This window comes from Plenodomus lingam (assembly GCF_022343315.1).
Source record: "Plenodomus lingam strain CAN1 chromosome Unknown scaffold_20, whole genome shotgun sequence".
NCBI classification, from domain to species: domain Eukaryota; kingdom Fungi; phylum Ascomycota; class Dothideomycetes; order Pleosporales; family Leptosphaeriaceae; genus Plenodomus; species Plenodomus lingam.
The window spans coordinates 1,753,682-1,777,268 of record NW_027093974.1 but is presented as its reverse complement, the minus strand read 5'-3'; the positions used below and the strand labels follow the sequence as shown (position 1 = coordinate 1,777,268).

Genomic DNA, 23,587 nt, shown 5'->3' with positions numbered 1-23,587 from the left:
TACTATAAAGATTGCCTCCTAATTTAGTGCTATTTCCTCTTTAAGTTTATTAATAGCCCTTATTAAGCCTCTAACTACTAAGACTATCTTATAAATACTATTCTAAAGCTAATATAAATTAGATATGCTAGTATAATATATAGCTATAAGGATCTTAGCAGCTTCTATACCCTTAGTCTAAGATTTAGTAATAGTAATAGTTTTAGCTAGGTTTTAGGTAGTCCTTTAAATAGTAGCCTTAAATTAGTTAATATCCTTCTAATAGCGCTTTAACACCTAGGCTCCTATAGACTCCTTAGGGGGGTTTATAATCTAACTATAGTACTTATCTAAAGCACCTTAAAGAAGAGAGTACTTAGGCCTAATATAACTAGGAATCTATTATAGTTAGAAAAGAAACCTAGTAGACTTAGATATAAACTAGATTATAATACTTATTCTATAAAATATAGTACTAGTATTTCTTAGAGTTTTATAAAGTAAAGTTAAAGTTAGCAAACTTACCCTAAGCTAGAGCCCTAATAGCTCGCATGCATAGAGTATAGTAGGCGGCTAGCAAGACTCCTAGTAGTACTAGGATAGGTATAGTATTTAGATCTAATCTAGATTAGTAACTATTTTAATTATATAGATCTATTACTTACTAGATTTTAAATAGGATAGATATAGGTTAAAAAGTTTAAAAAATTAGGGATATAGGAATAAGAAAGTTAGTAGGTAGAGGGCTAGTTATAGGCAGGCTAGGGATAGGGGTCTGTGCCCTAGGAAGAAGAAGTAAAGGTAAAGGTAGAGGTAAAGGTAGATTTATTTTGTAAAAAGCTCTTCTTTAATAAGGGATCTAAACCTAATCCTAAGGATAGGGACTATCCTTTCTCTATAGGAGGGGGTAGTATAATAATAAGGTAGAATTGCCTACCTATTATTCTATACTAAGTTAGGCCTAATAAAGGCCTAACTTACTTATATATATAGAGAATAGCTTGCCTATAGTTAGGATAGGTATGTTCTTCTTATCCTTTTATACAAGACCTATTGCAACAACTTAGGTAGGTAGGGCATCCAAAAGGTATCCTATACGACTTAAAGGCATATAGGAGTGCGCGTCTATATAGAAAAGGATAAGATTCCTACACCTATAGGTCTTGTACAAAAGGACAAGAAGAACATACCTATCCTAACTATAGGCGAGCTATTCTCTATATATATAAGTAAGTTAGGCCTTTATTAGGCCTAACTTAGTATAAAATAATAGGTAGGCAATTCTACCTTATTATTACACTACCCCCTCCTATAGAGAAAGGATAGTCCCTATCCTTAGGATTAGGTTTAGATCCCTTATTAAAGAAGAGCTTTTTACAAAATAAATCTACCTTTACCTCTACCTTTACCTTTACTTCTTCTTCCTAGGGCACAGACCCCTATCCCTAGCCTGCCTATAACTAGCCCTCTACCTACTAACTTTCTTATTCCTATATCCCTAATTTTTTAAACTTTTTAACCTATATCTATCCTATTTAAAATCTAGTAAGTAATAGATCTATATAATTAAAATAGTTACTAATCTAGATTAGATCTAAATACTATACCTATCCTAGTACTACTAGGAGTCTTGCTAGCTGCCTACTATACTCTATGCATGCGAGCTATTAGGGCTCTAGCTTAGGGCAAGTTTGCTAACTTTAACTTTACTTTATAAAACTCTAAGAAATACTAGTACTATATTTTATAGAATAAGTATTATAATCTAGTTTATATCTAAGTCTACTAGGTTTCTTTTCTAACTATAATAGATTCCTAGTTATATTAGGCCTAAGTACTCTCTTCTTTAAGGTGCTTTAGATAAGTACTATAGTTAGATTATAAACCCCCCTAAGGAGTCTATAGGAGCCTAGGTGTTAAAGCGCTATTAGAAGGATATTAACTAATTTAAGGCTACTATTTAAAGGACTACCTAAAACCTAGCTAAAACTATTACTATTACTAAATCTTAGACTAAGGGTATAAAAGCTACTAAGATCCTTATAGCTATATATTATACTACTATATCTAATTTATATTAGCTTTAGAATAGTATTTATAAGATAGTCTTAGTAGTTAAGGGCTTAATAAGGGCTATTAATAAACTTAAAGAGGAAATAGTACTAAATTAGGAGGTAACCTTTATAGTATAGGCTAAGATAAAGGTATTTAATAAGAAGGTGTCTAAATTAGTTCTAGCTCCTACACCTACTACACTAGTTATCTAGAAGCTAGCTAAGAAAGATAGTCTAGGCGCTATCTTAGCTAATATAGAGTCTAAACTAGGGTCTAATAGAGAGATAGATATAGAATAAGGAGGTTTCCTAGGGGTAGTATCCTAGGAACCTTAAAGGTTCTAAATAGGATATAATAATAAATAGTAATAAGAATAATAGTAATAGGTAGTAGTTAATAGATAATACGTAGCTAAATAGGATATAAATTAGTTCTAATACTAGGTATAATTATTATAAAGTAATATTAGATCCTCTTTACCTTTATCCTAGGCTTAAATCTATTTTAGTAAGCTGCGTAGGGGACCTAGCTAATTTAGATACTATTAGTAGAATACCTATAATTTATAGGGAGCACCTATAAAGTTAGAGGTAGGATACTAAACAGGATTAGGATTATATTTAACCTACTTAACCTTATATTTTAGCTTAGATTAATATAATTTACTAGCTAGGATTTCTTCTACCTCCTATTCCTCTACACCTTGTATAGGGGTACTAGGGGGCTTTAGAGCCTCTTATCTAGGTAACAGGTCTTAGGGATCTTTGTATAGTATATTAGGAGAGAAAACGTTATAAATCTTAGAACTAGGTAGTAATTAGAGGTAATATATATTTCTTACTTATTCTAATACCTTAAAGGGACCTTCCTATTATTTAGATAGTTTTTAGCTAGGTTATAAAATAGTAAGATTAGTAGTAGATAGATAAATATAGTTACTAACCTTCTAGTTAACTAGATAGTAATAGCAATTAGTAGTAGAGCGTATTTAGTCTTAAGCTCTTTCTATATTTTCTTTAGTAATCTTCTAGGCGTTATATATCTAAGTAGTAAGGGATAAGGCATCCTTATAGTTTAGTTTCTCTAGTATAGTAGATAGGGTCTTTGCTAGTTTCTAATACTAACTTTGCTTTAGTAAGGAACTAAAGAGGAGCTAATATAGAGCTATACTAATAGATAAATATAGAAGAGTACTTTAGGCATAGTCTATTATAGGTAGTAGGTTACTCTAGTTATCTTAGTAATAGGATATAAAAGGCCTTAGTCTCTAATTAATATACTTATTTATAATCTTAGTTTATCTATTAGTTTATTTATAGTAGGTAGTAGAGAGCTTAACTTTAGTGCCTATAATCTAATAGAACTTAGACTAGAAACTAGATATAAACTAAGGGCCTTAATTAGAAATAATAGTATCTAGAGTGTATCTAAATTAGTACACCTACTAAATAAATAAGGTAGCTATACCTTAGGCGTCTATAGCTTTATAGCAAGGGATAGTAATAGCTTGCTTTAATAGGCAATTAATAATAACTATAATCTAATTATAACTACGTTAATCCTAGAGAAAATCCTTAAAATTAATGCACAGGTGTTGCATTAGTAGACTAGGGATAGGAAGGGGGTAGAGTATACTAGGGAGTTAGTGCTATCTTAGGTGCCCTCTCCTGCATAGGATATAGTTTTAAACATAGCATTTATAGGTAGTCTCTATACCTTTCTAGTAGTAATATTAGGCTAGAATCTAATAGGTTTTAGTAGCTAATAGGTAGGTAGTAGATACTTAATTATAAGCCTTATAAATTAGTCTAGTATATAAGACTAATCTAACAGGCACGCAAAGTTAATCCTAGTAGAGAAGGAGTCTATTTTCTATCTAATAGTGCTTAGGCAGCTCTAATCTTTCTATTAGGAATAAGGACCTATTTTCTTAGAGAAGAGTTTTAATAAGTTCTAGGGATCTAAGAGTTATAGGGTTCTAAACTACTATAATTAAAGCAAGGATTAGTAAGGAACACTTAGCTAGGTAGTCTTGCGCTAAGTTAGAGTTAATTTAGGGGTGTAACCTATCTAGGGCAATTATTACTTATAAATAATTATCCCTCTAAGTAGTCTTAAGGTTAACTATATCCTATTCCCTTCTACTTAGGATATTAGCTTAGGCGTTATAAGATCTAGGAGTATACTTAATTTAGAAGTTAAAGGGACTTATAACCTCTAGCTATCTAGCTTGCCTAGCACTAAGGACTTTAGTAGATATAAAGTACTCTAGTGCTCTATAGTCTGTGTATACTCTAATAAGGTGCTAAGTACTTATTAGGTTAGCACGCTATTTCTTAAAGGCGTAGATTATAGTAAATAATTCTTTATTATAGATTTCCTAGTTAAGTTTAGAACTAGTAAGGGTCTAACTAAAGAAGGATATAGGGTACTATTTCCTATTAGGATGCTCCTATAAGAGGATAGCTGCAATAACTCTATTAGAGGCATCTGTCTCTAGTTTTAGAGGGTATTTAGGATAGAAGTAAGCTAAGCTTAGGATTACTAGCAGGGCATTCCTAAGCTAGTTAAAGGCTTATTAGTATTCTAAAGTCTATATAAATAGGGTAGCAGGACTCTAGAGAGCAGTTAAGGGCTAGGCTATCTTAGAGAAGTTTTCCACAAATTGCTAATAGAATCTAGTAAATTCTAGGAAGGACTTTACTCTAGTTATTGTATTAGGAGTAGACTAGTTTTAGAGTACTTTAACTTTGTTAGGATCTACCTCTAAGCCTTTATTAGTAAGGATATATCTAAGATAATAGGTACAAGTTATATAGAATTTGCTTTTCTTAATATCTACCTATAATCTAGCAGAATAAAGATGCTTAAGGACTTTTTAAACATAGTCCTTGTAAGTAGCAAGGTTTTTAGAGTAGATAAGAATATTATCTAGATAGGTAATATAGAAGTTATCTAAATAATCTATTAGTATATTATTTATATAGCGCTAATAGGTTGCAGGTCTATTATATAGCCTAAATAGTAGGACTTTGTATTTATAGGCACTATACCTAGTGTAGAAAGTAGTATACTCCTCTAAGTTAGGGTCTATTTAGATCTTATTAAAGGTAGCACAAATATCTAGCTTAGTAAAGATTTTTACTTTAGCTAGCTAGGATAATAGATTATCTATGCAGGGTATTAGATACGCGTCCTTTCGCGTTAAGCTATTAAGCTTACAGTAATCCACGTAGATCCTAAGGCCTCTATTTAGCTTCTTAATATATAGGATAGGAGAGGCAAATAGGCTCTAACTAGTCTCTATAAAACCTTTCTATAGGTGCTCTTATATATATTCCTTAGTAGCCTAGAGTTCCTTAGTATTTTAATAATAGAGGGGACTCTAGTAGTTTAGAAGGGGTTCCTCTAGGACTATCTTATAGTTATAAGGCTAGTAGATTAGAAGTTTATTAGCCTTAGCCTTATTAAAGACGTCCTAATAGGAGTTATAGTTAGATAGGAGCTTCTAATCTAATAAGCTATGTTTAAGAGTATCCTATTTAGATAGGGTTTAGATCCTACGCTTAATCTTATATAGGCTAGTAGTAAAGAATTTATTAGAAGATTTTTTTATATTAAAATAGAAAGTATTAGTAGAAATAGTAGCAATTTAGAATTTTATAGGTAAGGTAATAGTTAGTAATTAAACTAGGGTAGGTAGCGTAATAGGTTTAGTAGTAGCCCTATAAGTAGCTAGAATTTTAAGTATACTATATATCCTATTAATTAAACTAGGACTATTTTAGTTCTAGTTCTCTTCTTAATCTTAAAGGGCGTCTCTTTATAAGATATTATAGGTAACTAGAGTAGATAGCACTTACTAGTAGAGTTATACTAGAATAGGAGGTGCAGGGTTATAGGTTAGAGGATATTTCTCTAGCTAGATTAGTTAAGATTTATCTATATTAATTAGAATTTAGAACTATTTTAGCTAGTGTTATCTAATAATATAATCCTAAGAACCTAAGTCTACTATTATAAAGGGGTAGTTATAAACCTTTTAGCTACTAACTATTATATAAAGCTAAATATAGTAGGTAACTAGGGAGGTAATCTAATCCTAGAACCCTTTAATAGTAAGCTTATATAGTAGCTTTTAGATAGGTACCCTAAGTATAGAAGAGATATTATAAGTAATTTTTAAATTAAGAAATAAGTAACCTTAGGCCCTAGTATCTACTAAAGCGTTTAGGTAAACACTAGATCTATTAAGGTATAGGGTTATACATGCAAGTAAATAGGAACTAATAAATAATTTAGTTAAGGAAAGGTTTAATAGATTATATTAAGTTAGGCCTAGGAAGGAGGATCCTCCTAGGTATTATTATTTCCTATCTAATAGCTATCTAAATTAGTTAATTTAGTAGTTTCTTCTTTCTTAGAATTCTTAATAACCTATTCTATATCTATAGCCTAAATCCTAGGGGGTTTAGGGTAGTTACTAGAGAAGTGCCTAGGCCTTCTATATTTATAGCAAGTTACTAGGGTTCCTATTATAGTAGCGCTAGGAGTAGCTAGCGTAGTAGATAGGAGTTAATTATTTTAAGGGGTAGTGCCTTATTATTATAAGTAGGGTATATAAGGTTTAGCTATTAAAGGTCTATTATAAGGTTTCTAATTAGCGTCTAAATAGGACTAGTTTCTAGAGTATTAAAAGGGGCTTAGTCCTTTTCTAGATAATAGAGTAGTCTAGGTAGAAGTAGATAAGGTAGGGTATAGGCAGCGTTCTATATTAAAAGTAGTAAGATAATCTACTATAGTCTTAAAATTATTATACTAATTCTATTAGAAAGCAAGGTTTAGTATCCTTAGAGAAGGTGTAATCTTTATCTAGAGGTAGTAATACTACTCTAATTAGGGTACTTCTCCTCTAATAGTAAGACTCTAGAATTATAACTTAAAAGTAGAGAATATCTCTATATTAGTTATATATAGGTAGTTAAATATAGTCTAACTTTTAGCTATCTTATTTCTAGTAATAAAGTAAGTTTAAAAGAGGGTAATTATTTCCTTAGCTTTTTAGAATTAAAGACTTAGGGAATTAAATAGGTAATATAGCTCTAAGTATTCTCTTACTAGTCCTAAGTAGTGTCCCTAGACTAACGCTATCTAAGCTCTAGAAAAGGGGTAGTAATTAGTGTTAATCTCTAGCCTATCCTAAATAGATGCTTACTATTATCTAAAAGTAGGATTAGCACTATTACTAAGTATAGAGATATTTAGTATCTTTTTAGATTATCTCTTAGCTTTTATAGTATATACTATAGGGTTTAATATAGAAGCTAAAGACTAGCTAGGTTAGGTAGTACCCTATATCTCCTTATAAAGGGAGGTATTATATAACTAATTAGTAAGTTACTTAACTTATTCTTCTAACCTCTCCTTTTTAGATAGGGTTAATATATATTTATCTTTAAAGGAGGTGTTGCTTTAAGATTTCTTAGGAGTATAAGGTACCTTAAGAGATAGATAGGAAGCAGGTCCTTTAAGGAGGGCGTTATTAATTAAGTCTTCCTTATCTAATTTCTTTCTATTAGTAAATAGGCTTTTAAAAGTAGCTAAACTAGATACCCTTCCTTTACCTTTATCTAATATTTTATAGTTAATAAGAATAATAAATCTTTTCTTTAAGGGGGTTTAGTTATAGGAGGATATTAGCTTTGCCTCTAATTCCTCTAGGCTTTTAGTAGTCTCTAGGTCTCTACCTTAATATAATCTAACGCGATTTTTCTAAAGGTAATCTAGCACTACCTATAGGTCTAGAAGTCTAAGCCTATAGGCTTTAGTTATTAGAAGTTCTAATAGCTATTCTAACTATAGAGTTACAGGGTTAGATAGCTACTAGAACTAAATTAGTAGCTTAAAATAATAATAAGTGCAATATTCTTAAATACTATTACTAGCTAGGATAATATTCTTCTTATAATATAATAACTTAGGTAAGTAGGGTATCTAAAAGGTATCTTATATAACTTAAAGGTATATAGGAGTGCGCGTCTGTATAGAAAAGGATAAGATTCCTACACCTATAGGTCTTGTACGAAAGGACAAGAAGAACATGCCTATCCTAACTATAGGCGAGCTGTTCTCTATATATATTAGTAAGTCAGGCCTTTATTAGGCCTAACTTGGCATAGAATAACAGGCAGGCAATTCTGCCTTATTGTTACACTATAAGGTGAATTAAAAGTAGTATATATAATACTAGCGAAGGTGCTATAAATAAAATATTCCCTTTACTACTACTAAAGATGCTACTATACTATAGACTACTAGCTACCCTACTAGTTAACTATTATACCTTAATAATATATAAGGAGTACTTAATATTAATTCTTCCTATAATTCTGCTAGCAATTCTGCTAGTAATAGTGTAGACCTAATAGATAACTATAATAATAATATATAACTTATAGACAAGGATAAAGAGGTTCTATACCTAGAGGACTTTTTAGGGGATATATAATAGTAAATAGGATATATACTATATTATAAGTAAATAGAGTATATTTAATAACTTTACACTACCTCTCTTAATATATATACTATATTTATAGGTACTCTATATAAGAAGTTCTAAAAGATATAATAAACTTTAAAGAAATACTATAATATTAATATTAGTAATACTATCTACTAGGGGCAGTATATACTATATATATTATTCTAGGATACTATAACTTCTCTATCTATTAATTATTATACTAATAGGTGTGTAGCCTTTACTAGTAACCTTAACACTGCTTATACGTGCCTATCCTATAGTAGAGCTTAGTATAATAAGAAAGGTAAATTAAAATATTAATAGTAATATATCCCTATACTTCTATAACTACGTATCTAGTATAATAATAGTTATTAGTTATAATAATTAAAAGTATATTAGGTAACTTTTAACCCTACTAGTAAATATACTTTATACTAAGACATGTATAATAGGGACTAGTTTTAAGAATATAGTAGGAAAGGATACTTCTAAGACCCTAGGGATCTAGCTTTATAACTTATATTAGACGCAGTAGGTATAGTAAAGAACCCTAAGAAATAATAAAGTATTATACTAGTAGTGCTATATATCTTAAACCTTTACCTATCTATTTAGGATTAAGACTATAATATACTTATTACTACTATTATACCTAGTACTTTTAATAAAAAATTTAATAGACACTTAGCTATACCTAATAGTAGAGGAATTATACTAACTTATAGTTAGAGTTTATATATATAACGTAGACACTTAGGAAGAATTTATTCTTTACACCTACCTTATACTAATAACTAGAGATAGGCTAGCTATAGTAGAGATTATAGGAATAAAATAGCCTAGTATATTAAAAAGGAGTTACTACCTATACCTATATAAAGGAACTAAGGGGAGAACTAGTAAATACTCTTTCCTAAATAGAGATACCCTTTACCTAGTTATATATAATAATTTAGCTACTACTATTAAAGATATATATAAATAATAGACTAATATACTAGCCTCTAGATATACTACCTTATACTAAGATACTAGTATTAACTACTACTCTATCCTATTAGACCTCCCTACTATACACTTTCCTTATAGCTTTCCTATTAATATTATATATATAATATCCTATAATATACCTAAAGCCTTATTCTAACTCTAGAAAGGGGATAAATTTAATAATAAGACTATACTATAGCTTATTACTAATACTAATTAGGCTTTAATTAATAAAGGTCTTTATAAGTCCTATTCCTTAGTACTAACCTAAGTTAGTACTACCCTATAAAGTATTATAATATATAAGATATAGACTTTATTTAAATAGTAGACTTTTATACTTACTTATAGAGCGCTAGCTATATAGGTCTATCTTTAGAAGGAATATACTAATAACTTCCTATACTACTATAAACTACTCTTCTATATAAGCTAGAGGGAGTTTACTATTAACTAGATTAATAAGTTAGAACTATTAGTAGAGAATTTTATTTGCTAGTATAAGTTACTCTACTACTATAGTAAAGTAGACTAGTTACTATCTTACTTTATTTAGATCTATTACCTACTCTACCTTATATTTAATACTAGGGATTTTAAACTACCTATATACTATACCTAATAGTCTTTAGAGAGGCTTATTAGTTATATTAAGAAGATAGTAACTTCTCTTTCCTAGAAGTATATTAGTTTAGAGTAGAATATACTAGTATATAAGTATATTATCCACATATAATAGCTTAGGCTTAGTATAGAGTATAATATTAATAAAAATATAATTATAACTTAGCTATAAGAGTACTATCTAAAATCTAAGTCTTATAGTAGTATAGATATATACTAGGGATATATCCTAGATAATACTTATACTATAATTATAACTATAGTATATACTATATAGACACGCGCCTAGGATATAGTTATATATAACTATTATATACTTCTAAATAGGTATACTATTAGGGTTTTAGGGAATTATAAAGATAGTAACTACCCCTAGAGTACTATATTTATTATATATTACGCTACTAGAAATAATTATAATAGCTATATTTAGCTCTCCTTTAGGATAGTAATATACCTATTTTAAGATCTAGCTAATAACTCTAAATAAGCAGGAGTACTTTAATAGTAATAGACACAACATGCTACTACTATAGGCTAACTAGCCTAACCTTAGAGGATAATAGAAGATAATAATAGTATTAAATAGATTTAAATAATAATAATTATTAACCTTATAGGAGTAGCTATAGTTTACTATAGATATAGTACTTAACTTTAACCTAGTAATAAGCTATATATTATTAATAAATATAGATAGTCTAAGACTAACTACCTATAGTTAAGTAAGATAATAGGTCTATATCTAGCTTTATAGTACTAGGCTCTTTATACTAATACTATTACTATATAATATACTAGTATTTATTAGGTAAGTATATTATCTATATATTACGCTAGACTATTATTAGATATACTAACTTATACTAATTACTGCGTAGTTATACTACTTATATACCTATTTAATTTATATTATACTATAGTTTTCTAAAAATAAGTAAGGTACGTAGTAGATAGCCTTATAATTACGTAGGTATAGGCTAATTATTACGTAGGTATAGGCTAATAATTAGGTAGTTTTAGGCCTGTTAATTAGGCAGGTATAGGCTATTAATTAGGTAGGTTAGGCCTAGGGATAGGATAGGTAATAATATACTAGTAGTTTATATAAGGATACTAAAAAAAATCTAATACTATTATTACTATACCTAATACTTATATTTTATCTTTTATAAACTACTTTATATACTCTACTAATAGGACTATTATAAACTACTTTATTTACTCTACTAATAGGTCTATAGTAAACTATACTATATTTATACTATAAAAAAGTAAACTACTACTTTAAACCTATTTATAGGTATACATAAGGTTAGTTTACACCTATATAGTAAACCCCTAGCATACTATTCTACAGTAAACAATTTTTTACCGTAGTGCTCCATGTACAATGTAATGTACATACTCTACAACGAGTACGGGACCAAGTGTGGCGGCACTCCGTGGTCCGTGGCTGTGTGCATGTACAAAGCTTATGTCTCGTCAGCACTCATGTTGCACGCCGTGGTCATCCTTGCAAGCCCCCAAGTCGTCCCACCCCGTATCCACCTGCTTCATAGCTCAAGTTGATACACTCACCTCTGTTCAATCTTGCTCACAATTGGCCCCATGATCATTCTACATTAAAACTGGAAACCATTGAGGTACGTACCTACGTGTACCTACCTACAGTGTGCTCGAATCATCTACTTTGCTCAACACACTACCTACCTACCTCATGCACAAGAGGTAGCTTATTCAACCACAACCCAACCCAGACCCGCCCCTCTCACAGAGAAGTGCGTCGTTCGAAGCATCGCTGCTCACCCCCAACCCTCACTCCATCCATGCAACACTCCCTCGCAAATTCACCCCAACTCTCCGCTAACCATGGCTCGTACAGCTCGTTCCGAATTATCCAGGCCTTAATCAAACGTACATCAAGTACTGCAACCTGCCAAACCAGCATCTTCTACGGCCCAAGAGGTGAGGCAAAGTGCACCTAGACCTGATCCAACAGTCGCTGAATCCCTTCAACTTGCGAAATCGCGCTTTCAATGAGCCTGTGACCTGTTAGCATTGAAGTATCCCGGAGACATGTGGACGAAAAGTACCCTGGGTTAGACGTCGTGGCAGAGAGAATGTTGTCCAAGTTGGCTTGCGCTTCCGCCATACGGGCTTCCAGCTGTGTGCGTTGTGCTTGTCCTTGGGCCGGTGGCGGCGGTGGTGGTGGCTGTCGAGCTGTCGGTGCTTGCTGAGTGCGGTAGCCTGTAGTTCGTGCTCTTGTGAGCATTGCGTCTAGCACGTCAAGCTCTCCCGCCCAATCCACTTCACCGTCTTCGTACCGGCCAGCATCCTCAGGGTTATCGAGGGTCCCTGGTATCGGACCAAAAGGGCCACTACCCCTCATACCCGCGAACATGTCATTGGTGCCTAGGTTGTGGCCTCCTCCAACGGGCGGAGCATGTCCTCCTACAATGGCGTTTCTCCTCCCATTGGCATTCCTCAATTCTGACGACACTGAGTGAATTATCTGGTCGGTCGAAAAGTCCTGCTTCCAGTACGGCAAAACTTCTCCTCCATCTTGGCCATTTGGTTCAGCTACGAACAAGAGGAGGATCTTACCTTTAAGCCCCGCGTAAGTATCGAAGCCTTGTGATCGCATGTAGTAACACAGGCGAAGCGCATCCTGGGCTGCTGGCTTCTTGGTCGTTGGCTCAATAGCTGCCGTCCAGGCACAGGCTTGTCTCTGAGTGAGTGTATCGGCGGCCCTTTTGCCGAGATAGTCAAGTACGGCGCGCTGCACTTTGATATATTCGAGAGTAGTCTCCGCTGAATCCTTTTGGTCTGAATATGTAGTCTGTGGTAGCGAGCTGACCAGTGTCGTGACAGGCTTCTTGATCACCGAATGGGCAGGATCGCTGGGTTCCATAGCAAGAAGAGGTGTTGTGCCGTTAGCACCTTGAACAGGCTGTCCTGGAATTGCAGAAGCTTGGGATCTGAGGGAGGTAAAGTTGATATTGGCGCCCCTAGTGGGCAATGGCATATTGTCAGGGGGATTGCGACGTATCTCAGCCTCTCTCTCCGACATATTCCTATGCAATTCTTGGAACTCTGCAATGAGTCCCGCTAGATGAACACTGGAGTCCAACGCTGTGTTCTGGAAAGTACCGTCGTGTGGAACCTGGCGACGGAGGTTGTTGCCGGGATTACTAGAGCTACGTTCTGGCGAAGAGTCGGTGCTGTTGTTGTCTGGCATGTTGGTGAGCGAGCGAAGACCAAACCTTCCCTTGTAATGAGCAAATGATCAGAGGGGAAAACAATGGAAGTGTGTGAATCAAACAGTCGTATGATGTGGAGGAATGGTCATGTATAGAAAGAGTGTGAAACGCGTAGAGGCGCCAAGAAATTGCTCGTGGCAGGCGCGAGCCCTTGGGCGGAGTGGGTAAGTGAAGTGGGAAGGTGCGAGTCACCTTCACATCGACTTCATTGGACGCGCAAACGAGTGACTGTGCAACCCAAGACCTTTCGCAGGCAGATCATTGATGAGTGAAGAGCGCTAAGATGATCAAGATGACTGTGGAAAGAAATGCTAATCCTGAGAGTGAATTGGAAGATATCAGAAAAGGACAGCAAATTGTCTCCACAGAACGAAAAGTGATGTGACATCTGCCCCATCTATCTTTTCAAAGCAGTTGGGAACCAACAAAAAGTATGAGATATTGCTGTCATAGAAGAATGTTCGAGAGGACATTTATAAGGTCTACGAGATAGATACCAACCACTTGAAGCAACGTCACCACTGGCGATGGAAATGTTAATCCATTCACGTTGCACCACATCATTTCTCAGGAAAACGGCATCTTTCCCTCATAGCAGGCTGGTAAGGGAAAACACATTTGTCGTATGTCATCATTGAAGCATCGAGCATGATTCTCGGTCTCCATGTCGGTAGCTGTGTTGTGCTGTGGTCCAGGTCCAACGTTGAGCAGGCCTTCAGGGAACGGCAGATACGTTCATGATCTCGGTGACGAGGGTGACAGTTGAAATTGACTGTAATGTACCTGAAAGAGCATAGCAGTGCCAGCTGTAGCGAATATAGTGACAGGCTCACGATGCTGATGGGAGAACAAAGCGGCCAAGAAGTCTGAAATCTGTGATTTAATGGGATGGAGGGCTAGGACTTTGGAACTTCTGCATAAGCTAATGCCGTTCTCTCTTTCTGCATTTGACACGTCGTTTCGATCAGGATCGTATGCGTTGAGGGTAGTTATTTTTACTGATTGAACCATGCTTGGGGAATCCATCTGGGCGGAGACACCAGATCCAAGCTGTTACTTCAAGTTGCAGAGGCGCGGGCATATGTCTCGTGACTTTTCAAGAGGGTGAACTCCAGACGTCAGTGTACTGGTTACTAAAATATGGTTACTAAAATAAGCGGTAAGAGGATGTGAGTATTACGGGTTTGCCTTGTGAGCGAGTGTTGGTGTCTCGGTTCATGGAGGTCGGCTAGCCTTGCTGTATTGCTGCCCCTTTCGTGTAAGATCTGCGCTACAGCCTTTTTGACATTCAGTTCTCAACGTTCAGTCACAACGAACCTATTCGAAAATCACGGGAATCGCAAAACGTTTACAGATGGTTTGCACAAGAGTTATCGGCAAATGCTCACAGCCTTCAAGCGACTAGTAGGTGAGTACTGACTAAGAATAATCACCACTCGCCGCAATCTCATTCCGGCTATCTGTACCTTCCACTCACAGGTAGGCTTTTTAGATAGTTTCCACCTGTTATTCGGTCCATATCCCAGTTTTCTCAACCTCCAAGGCTGCCATCAATCACGACTCGCCCACCACCCAATCACCTATTACCCAGCGCACCCTACCGGTAACCATCCCCAACTCACGCTTAGTGACCGTTAAATGGCTGGATACTGTCGCACTGCCAAGTCAGATGTGCCTTCACACGGGGCGATCACTTGTTCTCGATCTTGGAATGACGGATGACGTATGACCCACTTTCCCTGCCGTGTTCACATTCTCACAAGTTACGATCCTTGTCGCAACATCGTCAACCAAGCCACGTTTGTGCCCTGGAACCTGGATTCTGGACATGAGATCACTTTTGCAAGGCAGAAGGGTGGAGTGCAGTATGGGCTGTGTATATATGCTGCGCTGCCCGATTTGGAGGAGCGAGGTGTTATCCAAAGAATACAACGATATTTTTATCTGCACCATACACTGATCCTGTGAAACGACCTAGTATTATTTTTTCCACACAACAGATAGTAACAAAAAGTAAAAGGACATGTCGTCTAACAAAGATCAAAACAAGTCTTCGAAAACCTACCGGGAAGCCGCAAACGAGTACTACAACCAGAAGTACGAGACATGGATGCCCTGGATCGAAGACCAGTACCTCAAGTGGTTCACAAAGGACAACAAGGCTAGCTATGCTACCAAACGTACGTCTTTGGCCGTCTTGTACCATTTCCTCCCAAGCCCTCGTCCCCCCTGTTCCATAAAAATCTCACTCACATTACACTCTTAACACCGAACCAGAGAGCCTCGACAAAACCAAAGTCACGGGCATATCGCAAGTTGACAACCTCCAAGACGGTGTCAACAGCCTCGTCAGCGGCCAAGTCGGCAAAGGAGGCCTCGCACAACCCATCGGCGATCATCTCTCCAAGGAGGCCATCAACCGCGCCGAGAGGGGAGGCAAGGACGAAAATGGAAGGCCGATTGAGGCACAGGGACCTCTGGGAGGGTAAGTCGTTTTCTGATGTGTGATGAAGAGGTGACCAGGCTGACGGGTACATAAAGGTACGGACAAAGTGCTGCAGATAGCGTAAAAGGTGGAGCGAGCAGTGTCGCTGGGGGTGTGACTGGGGGCGCAAAGAGCGCAGGAGGGTACGTTGGCGGGCTGTTTGGCGGAGGGAAGAAGGAGGGTGAGGCAAAGAAATAGGCCTGGCGCATGTGTTGAAGGAGGCCGAGAAGGACGTATGATACCATTGTCCAAATTTTTAGGATATTTGCTTGAAATTACTATTTGCGTCGTAATGTAACGATTCTTCTCTTTGTGCGAGGACCTTGCGCCCTTTTCTGCCCTTGATCGCTTCTTCTCCACGGGTATACACTCATCCTTCTCACCCAGTCAGTCGAACCGAGCATCTGATCCGTACACACAAGTCTTCTCCATAAATCACTGCCTCCCAACATCTACATCCCTCCCCTCCCCCTGTTCAACCCCAAACAACTTCAGCGCATTCCCTCTCTTGAACATGCTCGCACAATCCACCGCCGTCGGTGTCCCGGCCCTTACATCTGCCCCAGCCCTATACAATACCCTGACCACCTCATCCCACCCCTTGAACACGGCCCCTGCAATCGGGCTCTGACCCCTCGCATTCAACACATTGACGTCTGCGCCGGCGTCAACGAGCATCTGTGCGGTCTCAATGTGCCCGTGGTACGATGCTAGCATGAGCAGAGTGTCGCCGGCGGAATTTGTGAGGTTGAGCGGGATGCCCGCGGTGAGGTACTGTTGTAGGACTGGCGTTCTGCCGGCGCGGGCAACGTCAAATACTTTGGCGGCGAAGTCTAGGGCGGCTGGAGGAAGGTGGTGAGACGAGCTGGGTGGTTGAACGGGATTGCTGAGGTTTGACGCGGAGGTGGATGTGGATGTGCTTGGGACTATGCCGTAGACTTCCTCATAGGATGGCATCGTGGGCTGGAACGTATAGTTCTTATGGTGTGCTGTTAAGACTCGGTAGTATGATGAATCTGTGGTGAGTGAAGTAAAGCAGACCGTTCCTTCAGATAAATGAACAGGGGAATTTGAAGGCGATGCGCCCGACTGTGTATACTGCTACATTGCGAATAGTACTAGCGTGGGCAAAAGTATGGTAGTACCCCAATGTTGCGACGCCTATCATTCTTGAGTAGTCGATGACGAAATCAACTCCGCGACTCTGTTCCCGCACTAGAACGCGCTAGGCCCACGCGCAGCAACTGGTCTTGGCATCTGATCGCGACTTCTTTAATTGTATCGAACGTTCCTCACAACCACCGTATCGACTCGACCACCAGATACATTACCCAAGACAGTTCCTCCGTCGCGGTCGCGCGACACATACACACAATCACCATGGCGTCACCACCGTCCATGTCCCAGCTGCACCCCCCACGCAAGCGCGGCAGCATATCCTCTCTGTCTGGGGTTTCAAAGAGGCGCAAACCATCGAATTTACGCAATGCATTCAGCCCCGATGCTGAGGATAACCCCTCTGGACAGTTCTCACGGTCACCGTCTCTTGACAGCCTAGCCACGACGTCCGTCATCAACGGCGCTGGTGGCGGAGGGAAGAAGAAGCGTAAGAAGGGCGGTGATGTGGGTGATGGCGCCAGTGTGGCCGGGTCGAGTCTACGTGGAGGAAAGGGAAGAGGTGGGGAAGGAGAAGGAGGAGAAGCAGAAGGCGAATACGAAGAGGGTGAAGACGATGACGAAGATGACATGGGAGAGGAAATGGACACAGCCATCGAAGGCGGGATGAGTGTTGAAGCGCGGCGGAAACAAGAGAAGGATCACGAGCGGTATATCTACCCCCCTCCTTGCACCCACAAACAAGGACTCCCCTATCTACGCCCTCACATAACCTTTGGAATATACTAACCCAACACCCCACAGCATGTTAATGGACTACATGACACCCGCGCAAATAGACCGCTACGCCACCTACCGCCGCATCCGCCTCAAGCGCGAAACGGTGCGCAAACTCGTCAACCAAACGCTCTCCCAATCCGTCCCCCAACCTGTCATCATCGCCGTAACCTCGTACGCCAAATCCTTCATCGGCGAACTTATCGACCGCGCCCTCACCGTCCGCGACGAATGGTCCGCCGTCCGCACCCATCTACCCAACCCAGACCTGCCCCCTCCAATCCTAATGCAGAGCCTCCAGCGCCCCTCGGCACACATCAAGGACGAACGCAATCGCCCGACAAACACGGACATTCAGAGTGCAGGCTGGTACCTCAACCAGGTCGATCGCTCCCAGCCGCTTTGGAAGGAAATCCCACGCGACGCTTCTCTCCAGGACAGACTCAAGCAGACGGATAAGGGCCCTCTGACCCCCGCTCATCTGAGAGAGGCCGTGCGACGGTATAAGCGGGATCGTGACGGTGGGGGTGCAGGCTTCGCGGGCATGAGTCTCGAGGGCGTGGAGAGAACTATGGCGAGGACGGGTGGGAAGAGATTGTTTCGTTGAATCCTCGAAGGGGGCAAGGGGGGGTTTTTTTTTGGGGTGCGATGCGTCGGTCTTGGAAATTTCATAAGACTGCTTTTTCTCTCTCTTTCAGTCACGGGACTTCTGGGTGCGGGGGCGATCCTCGTGTCCAATTTGCATCTTGCGAGCAAGGTTTATATATGCATAGCCATGGCGTTTGGGGGTAAGGTGCTCAAGCATGATTTGGCCGTTTGAAGTCCGGGAGTATGAATTATATATTATTCCCCACCTGTTTTCCTCGGAGCTCTCCCCGATAGTTTGGAGGTGACGTGCCTGTAATCTGGACCTCAAGAGAATGTAGAGATCATGCACGATAGCTGTTCAGCACACCCACTGCAATACGTGAATGATGTGCGGGAAAAGGGTGGTTTGAACTTGCCACATACTTTACGATGAACAGGGTCATTCACGTCACTCAAAATACGAAAAGACAGGCAAGTGAAGAAGTGAAACCTTCTTGTGAGGTATTTTGTCAAGACAGCTACAGCATTATAGCCATCCATCCTATTGCACCCATGCATTCATCCTTCATTCAAGAGAAACTTAGGGAAATCATAAAACGACCAGACACTTAGTTCTCAGCAAGGAGGTTCAAGAAAGTGTCGGCAGCAGGCTCAGGCTTGCTGTCCTTGACCTTCTTCTGGCCGAGCTTCTCCTTCGAGAAGGCAGCAGCGTATGGGTTGAGACGGAGCTGCACCTGGAAGTTCTTGAGAGGGTTCTTCTTCTGTACGACACCACGCTTGGAGACGGCAGCACCACGGACGGGGCGGAGGACCTTCTGGACGTCGCTGGAGTTGATGATCTTGCTGAGGTCGGGCTGGCTCATGATAGTGGATGGCAGGAGGTAGTCCTTCTTGAGCGCTGATGGCTCAGTGGTGGAGCCATAGATGGTGTCAAGAGCGCTGAAAGCGGATGAGGTCCAGACGATGAAGCGACCGAGGTGGCCACCTGGGGCGAGCTGGAGAAGGTTGAGGGAGTAGACGGATGACGTCTCAACACCGGGGATGTTGCGGAAAGCCAGGACAAGGTCCTTGCCATCTTCATCGGGGTTGTAGATGACCAGAGGACCACGGCGCTGCTTGTGGCGGCGTCCACGGAGCTTACCCTTACCAGCACGGAGCTTGCGGGAGTTCTTGGCCTTCTCAACATCACCACCAGCACCGACAGCCTTCAACAGAGCAACGGCAGCGGATGTCTTCTTGATGGCGCCATCGGCGAAAGCAGTCGACGAGACGACGAGGGGAACCTCGGGGACGGTGCTAATGTGGTGACCACGGGCGAGGAGGAGGGCGGGACTGCCAGAGGCGGCGATCGCAGAAGCAGTAGCGAAACGCTTCTGGTTCTGGTTGATCTTCTGGTGCCACTTGCGCCAGACCTTGGTTGGGGCGAACATGCGACCGGAACGGCACATGTTACCGAACGCAGCTTGACCAGCACGGTGAGTACCTCCACCAGAGACACGGGGGATACGGGCGACAGCACGTCCAGTACCCCAGGACTCGGCAGAAGTCTGGTGACCAGCCTTCTCGGAGCTGATGTGCTGTTAGATGGAGTTATCAGCCCGTTTGTGAGGAAGGCTTACACAGCGTATGGCTGCCTGCGGTTCTTGTTCATGCCAGTGTGGACCGCGTGGACGATATCCGGGCGGATAGGTGCCTGATTTCCTTGTTAGCAACATGAATGGATGTGTGCATATTGGTATCCTCGAGCGACAGCAAAATAGCCTAGGGATGAGAGAATCTGTTGTATGGTGGCTTCTTCTCTTGTGTCGATAGATGTTCAACCGTAATGACCGCTAATGACCGCTGAACCGACCGGCAGACATGAAATGTTGCAATTGTACACGCCCGACGTATGTATGACCCAAGATGTCATATCGTCTCCATTCTTTTTGTTCGTTTTCATGTATTTGCGATCGGCTCGGCAGTCGTTGTGGTGGCTCATCCAGATTCTCTCCCCTCCTCGAACTTTTGCGCGCCGTGCAGACTCTGTGATTGGAGCGTGTAAAACTGACCTTGAAGACATTGGGCACGGTGGCAGTGTCCGAGGATGCCTCGCCCTTGGCGGAGATGATGGTGACGGTCGGCCTGGACATGGTGGCTATCGTGGGCGGTTGTCCTGTTGTTAGTTGTCGTCAGAAGGAAGTTGGTCGTCCCTGCGAAGCCCCCAAAAATCGTGGTGCTGTTCTCGCTTAATTGTGCAGAGTGCGCTAGCGCGATAGTAGCTAGACTGTTTCTGTGCGATGTCGCTGTCTGCCTATGCCCATCCCCAACACCACCCCATCCAACGGGATGGCAGAAACATCAAGTTACGAAGTGTTTTCAGTGTCGTTTATTCTGTTTGCAGAAGTCTTACTATGATTTGGGGGTAACTCAAATGCAGCACCCTTCATGTATGACGCATACTGGTCGAGACCGAATACAAATTGCCAGACATTCGATCCCAACTAATCAAATTTGGACACTGCGAGGCTATACTCATGGTCCGCAAGTCTGCAGCACATACATGCAAGAAAAAAGTCTCCTTGGAGCTCCTGGTGGCAGGGTGCAATGACTAACAATCAAATCATCTCAGGAGCTGGGGAGTGAGATCGTGACTTGAGTCACGTCCCAGACAATCTTCCCGCTGATAGTCAACCATGAAATGCTCAACCATGTAATCAGGCGGATCAAATTGGGCCTGATCATTTTGGTGGATCACTCAGCACTGTCATCGATATTGAATGCGCTTGTCTGCTCACACCGCGCTTGAGTGCATTGTCCGTCGGCTCTCCTTATTATAGGCTCTGCATGATAGTACTTCGTATTTTTCTCTGAGCTTTCTATAGCAACAGACACATATCATAGTATGGTATAGTAATCAAACAAAACATACGAGATGCCAATAGCCGGAATCTCCACAGATCTAAATATGTATATCCTCGTGTGTACTATGTAGGGCTGATCCGATAGTCGTGTGTATACATTAGTACATAGCTGCGGCGTAAGCTAATCGATTCGTATTCGATACGCGGTCGATGCCGACCGGGTTGCCATTATTAGACAGTGATCAGCCAAATCTCACGGTTACACATATAATAGACAGCTACTATACACATAGTGTCTTATGATGCGTGAATGCGGTGCACTTGCTCAGGGGGGACGGATAGAGCGCCGTCCTCTGTACAATGACACTCTGTTTCTGATCCTGTACTAGAAGCACGCATGGGAGGTAGATAAACCCCAACTTTCTGTTGAACCACTATTGTTGATTAGTACACAATGACAGACGCGCGATCCACTTGATGTTAGTACTATCTTGATATTAGTAATACAATAGTAGAGATATCTGGCTTATGAACGGTTCCAAAGCCATGGTAGACGGTGGAATGATCAGCTTTTGATCTCGAACTACGTTGTGCCCGAGATCAGGCTAAGATCGGCTTTGGGGTTTTTCCAATGTCCACAAGCCGATCGCAATCACGACGCGACGGCTATTCCGCGGATGCTGCCTGCTGAAACAACCTCCAAGCCGTTCGCATACCTGGATTCGGCAGGCGGCATGTAATGAAGGACGGGCGATGGACAACAGGGCAACAGAAACGGGCGGGCGTAACAGGATGTGCATTTTTGAAAGTGGTGTTGGTGCAGTGCTGCGTACGTACCTAGAGAAGGCGATGTGGACGGTTGTCGTGCCTTGGGTATCCAACAAGGAGTACGAAACACGTCGCACGAGCCATCTGAGGAGACGAGACGAGGCACGACAGAAACCGTCAAGACTGCAAAACTAGTGGTTGTGAAACGGGGCAAATGGGCGAGATGATGGCCATGGCGGATTACGAATGCATGGTCGCAACTTGTTGCGCAGACCTTCACCCTGCCAACCGGTGGGCCGACCAGTGTCTTCCGTTTCAGATAGGTGGTTAATTACTGCTGGGTTCATCTTGCGTACCTGTGTTAGAGGGTTGCCATAGGCCGGGCCCTGACGACTCGAGTGTCGAAACACGGGCTTCCGGAAGCCAAGCAAGGCCAGGATGTCGCAGACGAACGAGTTGTGACGAAGATGGGAGGGAGAAGAGGGGTAGTAGTAGGTAGGTACATGTTGCAGCTTTGCAAAGCAGCGGGTACCATGGGTACGTCTGTGGGCCAGCATTACTGTGCTTTTAGTCGGTAGTTGGCCGGGTGTTCGCACACATGGCAAGTTCTTGCACCTACAATAGGTACAGTACTAGGCAATTTGTGGGAGCGGACTGGTGTTCGGGCCCGCTTTGGACTGCAAGTCGGACCCCCCAAGGCTGCCCCTTCCGATGGGAACCCCCGTCTCGTCTTTTCCCGCCCTCGTTCGCTCGATGGGTGCGTCAGGGGCCAACAGATGGCCGGTTTCCAAGGCTCGGTGAACAAAGGCGCAGAAAGACCATGGTGTTCATGTGGGCGGGCATGGAGTTGCCACTAGCGAGCGCATTGGCTGGGGTCCCCATTGTGTTGTACATTAGGCACACACGATACTACTTGATCCTCTTTCTCTCTCTCTCTCTCTCTCTCTCTCTATTGTACATACTAGGCAGACGCCATTGGTGATGGTGACTGTTGGTGGGTGTGGGTACCTTAGATGAGCAGACACACAGACAGGCAAGGCAGGTGGGCAGCAGCAGCAGCAGCAGGGCCTTGGAGTAGCTAGTAAGCCTTAGACAGCACTAGGAGAGAGAAGGAGTGTGTGCAAGAGAGAATAGTTATCCTAGTTAATCACCCACCTACCGTGGGAGTGGATAGTAAGCAGAAGAGTTCAGCGGGGGCGGGGGCCGTTGCCTTTGTTCTTGACTGACAGGCTCGCCGCCAGGGTTGCTGAGCATTGGTGTGTCTACGTAGAGTATTGTACAATGTAGGTTCGATGTAGTACATAGGTACTAGGGTAGGTACCTCTTATGTACTACATGGTTCGACTTCCAAGGCATGGCTGGACGGTCGAGGGGCTTCCTTGACGTTGTGAGTGGCCGCACCTGCTTTTGTTACCGACGGTTGGCAGTTTCTATTTTGGGACGTCGGCGCTTGAGGCACAGGACACAGGCCCACTCAGCGCCCTCTGGTTGGTCCTCTGCTCCCATCTTCACCACACCATTCACGCCGCCTCGACACACACACACACACACAGCCAGCTGCACAGCTTGC

At 40.9% G+C, this 23,587-nt stretch overlaps 5 protein-coding genes across 5 annotated transcripts; 2 read left to right on the top strand and 3 right to left on the bottom strand.

Moving 5' to 3' along the window:
* Positions 1–12,161: 12,161 nt before the first annotated feature.
* IAQ61_011599 (uncharacterized protein) lies at positions 12,162–13,418 on the bottom strand (the record flags this gene model as incomplete). Its single annotated transcript, XM_066099267.1, has 1 exon — positions 12,162–13,418. One exon carries the CDS (start codon positions 13,416–13,418, stop codon positions 12,162–12,164), a length of 1,257 nt encoding a protein of 418 aa, XP_065950786.1.
* A 2,045-nt stretch (positions 13,419–15,463) lies between these two features.
* On the top strand, positions 15,464–16,123 carry IAQ61_011598 (uncharacterized protein; the record flags this gene model as incomplete). The annotated part of the gene is made up of 3 exons (XM_003844121.2): positions 15,464–15,620; positions 15,718–15,925; positions 15,982–16,123. 3 exons carry the CDS (start codon positions 15,464–15,466, stop codon positions 16,121–16,123), a joined length of 507 nt encoding a protein of 168 aa, XP_003844169.2.
* Positions 16,124–16,360: 237 nt separating this feature from the next.
* On the bottom strand, positions 16,361–16,882 carry IAQ61_011597 (uncharacterized protein; the record flags this gene model as incomplete). Its single annotated transcript, XM_003844120.1, has 1 exon — positions 16,361–16,882. The coding sequence occupies one exon, from the start codon at positions 16,880–16,882 to the stop codon at positions 16,361–16,363; it is 522 nt and encodes a 173-aa protein (XP_003844168.1).
* A 423-nt stretch (positions 16,883–17,305) lies between these two features.
* Positions 17,306–18,425, top strand: IAQ61_011596 (uncharacterized protein; the record flags this gene model as incomplete). Its single annotated transcript, XM_003844119.1, has 2 exons — positions 17,306–17,751; positions 17,846–18,425. The coding sequence occupies 2 exons, from the start codon at positions 17,306–17,308 to the stop codon at positions 18,423–18,425; spliced, it is 1,026 nt and encodes a 341-aa protein (XP_003844167.1).
* A 589-nt stretch (positions 18,426–19,014) lies between these two features.
* On the bottom strand, positions 19,015–20,538 carry IAQ61_011595 (60S ribosomal protein uL4; the record flags this gene model as incomplete). Its single annotated transcript, XM_003844118.2, has 3 exons — positions 19,015–19,975; positions 20,026–20,099; positions 20,458–20,538. The coding sequence occupies 3 exons, from the start codon at positions 20,536–20,538 to the stop codon at positions 19,015–19,017; spliced, it is 1,116 nt and encodes a 371-aa protein (XP_003844166.2).
* Between the last annotated feature and the right edge of the window lie 3,049 nt (positions 20,539–23,587).